Genomic DNA, 7,481 nt, shown 5'->3' with positions numbered 1-7,481 from the left:
CCTGTCAGTGGTTTTAATGTTGGGGCTGATCGATGTATTTATGTATTTGAATGCTCAGATTAGATGAAACGAAACGAGAACCCTTCTGTCTGTGCCCTTTGAACTTTATGAGGGACCGTTAGGGACACTGGTCCTTCACATGTAGGCTACTGTACAGGTGTAACACTCTCATATATACACATGAAAAATTGTAGGTTCACATTCACAAATAAAATGCTCTCAAACACATACAATCATTGCATGTATGTGTATGCGAGCATGTCATGTGTATGAAAACATTGCAGTAGTCTCTCTCACTAATGCACTCTGCCATCAATTCAACATGCTGAGCTGCTAGAAAAGCCAGCAACAGGAGTCCGACTAGTCCCAATAGTGTGGGACACATCACAAAAACTAGGATCACAGGGGATCATCAACGCCCCAACACCGGCCTATGGCTGACAGCTGACTCAGTGTGTTAATAGAAGAGATACAGATACAGTAAGATCAAGACATCACTTTGAATGTAAAAGTTTATTGTGATAAAATTAAACAACTTGATAATACATCATCATATACGGACGATAGACTGCCCACAGCAAGTTTCACACCTCCAAAATTACATTAAAAAAAATAACAGTGAAGCTGGATGCTTTTTTGATTTTTTTTCCCCTTGCAGTAATATTATTTTGTCCTATAAATATTTGGTACAAAAACAATGAGTTACAATATAAAGAAAAATATGTGGACATTTCTGTTTTAAGCCTTCAGCGCAGATCACAGTCACAAAACACAACTGGAACAAACTGCTTCTTTTATTAAAACAGCTAAACCACACAGTACAAGCTCCTGATATCAAATCAGAACCAAAAATCAGTAAACAAACTTAATAATTGTTTCTTCCATCATTTGGAAAATGTTTTCTTTATAATGTAGCACTGAGGTTGAGATTTTGATCTTTTTAATGAGAGACTACTGTGGGCTGAAAAAGTTGTTTTTAGGGTCAGCAGTGAGCAGAATCTGTGCCAGAATACCTTTAAGGAAAATCATTTTTAACATATCCTGAAACCAGTCAATACATGGTAAATAATGTGCAAACAGGAGATAGTATGAAACTGAAAAGGTTATTAGTCACTAAAAGACATTCAAGCTTCAATGCTGGCATTAAAGTAGGGCTGTCACTATTAAATCAACATTGGTTGGAATAAATCTGAAAGAAACCCCTTATCCTAGCCTATACTGATGTTACACTTTATAACTGGCTCTATTCAGTTGCAGTGCAGATGTGAAAGTCTCTGTGACAAGCCATCAGGATTTATTATACTGATGACATCGTAATGCAGTTTATGTAATATTTTTCATATAATCCCTCAGATTGTTTGGTGTTGTAACTATCTGTTAGCAGTTCTTACTAGTTATCTTGGAATTGTTGCTTTTTGTCCACTTTGTCGTCAGTGTGAACTTACTCAATAGCCAGCTGAGAGTCTGGGTAGTTACGGGAGAAATGGTGTTTTTAGTTTTTTGTATTGTAAAAGCTACATTGGCTCTATTGGCGGGGCAGTAAAGCGAGGCTGGTGCTGGCAGGTGGTTTTAGTCATTTTAAGCACGGCCTTGCCAGTTGTATCCCTTTTTCAGTGTTCCTGCTAAGCTAAGTGGCTGCCTACCATAGATTTATATTTACTGTACATACATGAGCATGGCATCAGTGTTTCTCATACTTAATTGAAGAGCTGCACTCTGTGTGTTGACAACACATTGCAATGGACCCGTTTTTGAATAATCTGTGCTCTCCATGCACGCTATGAATGAAAACATTATCATCATATGTGGGAGAAACAATTTTTGTTGGCTCCTCCATACAGAATCAATCCAGCAGTAATGAAACGTTAGTAACATGACTTTTGTAGACGTGTTCTGGTTACTAAGGTTTCATTACCAGATCAAATTGTATCAATATATCATTTATCAGAGTTAATCAAGTTCACTTTGACAAGTTAGTCTATGTCTCTTCATAATGCCACCAATTTTGTTCCCAACTCTTCAACTAAGTTCTCAGCAAGCATGTAAGGAGCCCAGTGAGTAAGAGCAGCTATACATTTTACTTCAGTTATTGCTGGGTTGTCTTGGTTTGTTCCCTCAGTCCAGATGTCTCAGAGAAGACACCGTTCTGTTTGGCATTGAGAAGGTACCATGCAATGGCTTTGTCAGAACTTTCTTGTTAAAACGGAATCGATAGAAGTAGAGAGACTGAATCAAAACTTGAAGACTGTGGGGTGGAAAACCTAAACAACGGCCTGAAAGATGCAGTCAGTAAGACTGTGGAGAACTGCAGATTGTGTGATAATTCTCTGGAGATGTGAAACCACAAGCACTGCCTTTAACATGACATGTAGTCATTTGATGCAATTTTATTTTACAAATGATTATTGCAGCTTTATTATTAGATCCAACCCGCAGTCTTTGATTTTCTCACTTGAAATTTTAAATAAAATGTGACAACCCTGCCAGGAACGAAGAGCCATGTCCTTTGTGTAAATATAAACGATATTCTCAAAGAAACATTGTTTTTGAACTGTCTGTGTGATATCTGAAGTTGAAAAGGATTCCAGTGAAATGAAAGATCTACAGAACTTAGTATACTTCCAATATAACTCAGTTCAACCACAGGTCTGACACAATATACACCTAGTCAACAATCTAAAAATCTAGAAATGGTGCTATGAACATATAACTTCTTTCATGTGCAACACATAAAAAAACAAAACAAAAAAAAGCATCTATAAACCTGTGTAAATAGAAAGAAATCAGTGCATTTTTGTCCTCTTTTTACTCTGTGTCCCGAAGAAGCGAAAAAGGCGATTTGTCAAGCGAGGATCCTTCAGCATGATCCTTCAGCTCCTCTGGAATGGTCATTTTATACAAGACAGCGAAACAGACAAAAAGAAATCATGTAAAAGTCATTAGCCCCCCTCCAGTCTCAGCCAGCCAACAGGCACCCAGAGTTCAGCTCGAAGGGAAGCAAAAGGGCACTTAGTCTAAAAGAGAAGAAGAAGTCGTCTTTACACACACTTCACCTCATGTCTGCAGCAGTAAGTGTGTGGGGTCAAGTCCTGAAATAACAACTTTGGGGTTACTGACCTGGTTCCAAACCCTCCATTCAGTTTCAGTTGAATGGCACATGTATAGCCACAAAACACTCTATAACACGGTTATTTGGTAACCCAGGATAGATTAAAGCAAAGCCAAAGACAGTAGTACAAGTCAGATTCTCAATAAAAATACAGTCCCATTTTGATTCCAAACTCCAGTCAAGGCCGTCTGATATGAGTCTTTGAAGAAGTTCACACAAGTGGAACTGAAGATCTTTGGGCTCCACCGTTGTGCTGGTTGATTTACATTTCTACATCCATGAGTTCAAATTCCCAAAAATAGAAATTTAGGACTTTTGTCCTGTTTTCAAAATGACGGAATTAATATCTGCCAATGTGTGTGTGTGTGTGCGTGTCTGTGTTTGGGTGGATTTTTAAAAGTTCTCACATTTTCTTAAAGCTCTTCAGCAATGTTCTCAGTCTTTAATAATGAATTTGCAGTTAGTTGTTGCTGTCCCCGGCTCTATAATAGTCAGAATGTTTCCTGAAAGCGTCTTCGATGTGGAAGTGAGCGCGGCGTGTCGTTGTTAGGAGAAGTCACTGTCCTCTGCCCCGTACAGGTCAGCCAGTTTTCGGAACCTGGGCCCCCAGTCACTCAGGTAGTGGTAGTCCTGCTCAGCCTCAGAGGAAGCTGAGCCCAGCGAGCTGAGCGACTCGGCCACTGAGCCCGCACCCTCGTAGGCGTAGGTGGCCAGAGAGTCGTATGGCGGTGCTGTCGGGTTGCAGTCATTTTCCAGCACCCTCTGGTTGATGAACTCGCGTACATCCCCATTATCCCGTGAAGCCATGCTCACTGGGGGCATGATGAGGCCAGAGGCAGCGGGGGCAGGTCGGCGGTGTGGCGGGTACAGCAGGGTATCAGTGGGGATGATGTCACGCCTCTGTTTAGCAGACTCCTCTAAGGCGGCGGCAGCGTCAGGGTGTCGCAGTGCTCCGATATCAAAAGCCTGGGTATCCTCCTCACCACCACCCTCGTCGTTGTAGCTTACCACATTGTCCCGGACATCCTCTTTGGAGATAATGAGAGGTTCCTGCTTCCTTTGGCGTTTCAATGCCGTGAACAGAACCACGATCACTGGAGGAAGCAAGGGAAAGACGTAGAATTAGAGAGTTGAAAGTGAGGACTAGTGAGTAATTTGACCATTTGCTTTTTTCAATGAACTCATTTTAGCTGTGCAGCTTTATTTGTGTTGGTTATGACTGACAATGAACATTGTGGAAGTGGGGATGCTGGTTTATCGTATTGCAAAAAAAAATGCATTTTTAACAGAGAATTTAATGTAAGAGGATGCGTTTTCCTGTTTTTTGGCGAGAAGGAAGAAACATGTTATGTACTTCAGTGTCAAACTCTATTTGTGTCAATGGTACTGACCCATTTTATACTTTGTTTCGCTTTAACATGACAAATTATGATGAAACAAAAATATAAGATCCAGTTCAGTTAGATAGCGCCCATGCACTGGATTATGCAAATGCAGAATACTGAATGTGTATTCATAGTTGACATCTAGGCTGTGATTTCATCACTCCACATAAGGTGCCATCAGGTCCTACATATCAAGGAGTGGGGAGTGATGATAATAACTTTTCCCATTAGGTAGCGTAGATTTACAGCTTACAAATGGATGGTGGATTCTGTGTGGCCCTTGAAATGCTACATGAATAGTAGAAAGTGACAGCACATATTTCAGGTGAGTGGTGTGGCAGCAGAAGAGGGAATAGAGCACTGACAGCTTAAGTACATCAAAAGAATATATCATGTGAGTGGAGTAGGATATTAGTAGTTGGATGGCTCACCAGCTTCAGTTAATTTTGTAATAAACCAGAATGATCTACAATGGAAAGCCCAACAATATACTGTACAATAAACAAGGTTTAAAAAACTGTGGAAAACTATGAGGGCTGCATAGACTTGGTACAGGCGGACTGTAAGGACAGAAGAAGCCTTTGATTTCAGAGTGGGCTCCGCCATAAATATCATGCAGAACATTTAATTGGCTAAGCTCATGCAGGCCAGTTTGAATTTAGATCAAGTAAAAGCATGGTGGCAACAAGAAAGAGCAGTGGCAGAGTTAAGGTCAGAGAACTGAAATAACCGACAATTCATACACGGTAGCACCTTAAATCACAGCTTGAAATGTCTGCAAAGGAGCAGGAGGGCGTGAGCTAGGAAAATCAGACTCTGAGAGATTAAAAATGTAAAGGCAAGTTTTAAATTACAGAGCAAGAAACAGTCATATAGATAAAATAGACCGTCACTGTACATACAGGGGGGAGACACAGATGTCTGGTACAAGAAGAACAAAAATCTAATCCTGATGTGATGGTTGAAGTAGTGATGAATACATTTATATGCATGTCAACGTTACTAAAATACGGCAGCTTAAGGCTGTGTTTTGATTAACATATTAAATGTTGTTTCTCTCTGGGACTATAGTGGGATTGGCTTCACCATTTGCACATCTTTCTGGTAGAATGTGAGGTCTGAACATATTTTCTTTTTCCTTCTGCATAGTTAAATCTAGTGTTGTGTTTTCACACATTTTCCTAAAGGCAGTGCATTTACAGCTTATCTGCAAATAATGCTTTTTCTTTGATGAGAGCATTGGCTAAACAACAACAGATGGCAATCAATTGTCCGTACTCTGCTGAAATTCCTCCTTTCTAGTGTCCACCTTGTAGTTTTGGAACTGCTGGCTATCCACATATATTTCTCTCAATCACAGCCTCCACTTCGGTCATATTGGTGAGTATTCTATTGGTAAAAGACAGTCCTGGAGGACTGACAGACACCCATGTCAGTATGGTGATGTGGTGCCATCTGGTTTTTAGTATGCTATATCATATGCATTTCATTTACAATTAATTGTTTGTTGGCACCCCAGCTGGTAGAAATGGACCAAATCCCTGGTCGGGTAGTACTAAAATGTGGCCAACCGATAACTGGCAACTGCAGGGTTGTCTGAATCAAGGTCAGGCGCCAGCTCTTGCTATTGTACCCTCATGAGAAACTGACATAAACAACAGTTCTATCAGAAGATATGCTTGCAGATGTTAACCATGCTGTACTCATTATCCCCTCTAACCCATCTCAAAAACAAATGTAACTGGATATTCGACTGCAACAGTATTCCTAATGCGAGCACAAGATAAGAAATGAAGCCTTGAGGGTTCATCAACTAACAGAGGTGGAGTCAGAACCTGGATTGGAGTACAACATGTAGGCAGTGGGGTTTCACACTTTACAATAGTCAAAATGATCTACCTACAATAAAAACTGGTATTGTACGTCAACCAAGCGTCAAATACCATAGTGAGGATGGATGATAGACTATCATCTAAAACGTTTTTTTTTTTTTTTTTTTGAATGGTAGGCAACCCCCACTACTTTTGCGATCTACCGGCCCATTGTGTTCAATGTATTAGGCACCTCCAGAGTCTGCTAAACAATGACTCAAAGATCTGGCTCAAGGCATAAAGAGACACGTCAGAGAAACAGATGTCAAGGGACTGAACTTGTTCTATAAAACCTCATCGAGATGAAGGGGAACAACAGCACAAGTGCAGACCCATCAAGCGTTGACAATGAGAAATACTAGATGAAGAAATCCATCAACACCAACTCCTCCTAACATCAGACCACCATAACCTACCAGAACAAGAACTGGTAATCATCACAAGCACAGAGATCTAACCAGTCTCACAAATTAAGAGCTTGGCAGCACCAGGACCGGACATAATGCATTCCTCCTGGCTGAAGAAGCTAACTGCACTCCATGATCACCCGGCAGCATGAGTGAGTAAACTCATTCACTCAATGGGCACTCACCCTGCATGGCTAATGTAAGGCAGGACAGTCCTGATTGCACTACAGGCCAATAACCAGCCTCTCCACAACAAGTAAGCTTCTATGAGGCATCCTAGCACAAAAGTTGAGTTGACACATGAGCAAAACAGGGAACTGCATACACTTTGACCCAGCTAGTCAATCATTTCACCCATGTCCAAATTCTTCCACGTTTAAGATACAGTATTTGTTATTGATTTCTCATTGACCAAAATCCACAGATTCCACTTTCCTCCTTCCTACTAAACTCTGAAAAACGCTGAAATCAGACATTAAATAAGGCCACGGCTGCCCATGGGCACAGCCAGCCTGGCATGTAAGTCTGTATTAGAGCACTGGCTACTTCTTGTGTATGTGTGTGTGTCTGTACACCTCTCTTTGTGTTTCTGTGTGTGTCCACTAAGTCTGCAATGACTGCACATTCAGAGGCATAAATATGTATTCACTTTCCAAGCAGCCCAGTGAACTGTGACCACTGCATGAATAAGAGGATAAGTGGGGATGTG

General features: G+C 40.9%; 1 protein-coding gene across 1 annotated transcript in view; it reads right to left on the bottom strand.

Moving 5' to 3' along the window:
* Positions 1–500: 500 nt before the first annotated feature.
* Positions 501–7,481, bottom strand: part of cdh6 (cadherin 6) — a 69,407-nt gene continuing 62,426 nt past the window's right edge. The window contains exon 12 of the mRNA XM_084547389.1: positions 501–4,203. Within this exon, the coding sequence (XP_084403515.1) occupies positions 3,656–4,203 (548 nt within the window). The 3' untranslated portion in view covers positions 501–3,655. The remainder of the gene's footprint in view (positions 4,204–7,481) is intronic.

Source organism: Chelon labrosus, assembly GCF_963514085.1.
Source record: "Chelon labrosus genome assembly, chromosome: 6".
Taxonomy (NCBI): domain Eukaryota; kingdom Metazoa; phylum Chordata; class Actinopteri; order Mugiliformes; family Mugilidae; genus Chelon; species Chelon labrosus.
The sequence above is the reverse complement of the archived record's forward strand: the minus strand, read 5'-3'. Positions and strand labels throughout refer to the sequence as shown.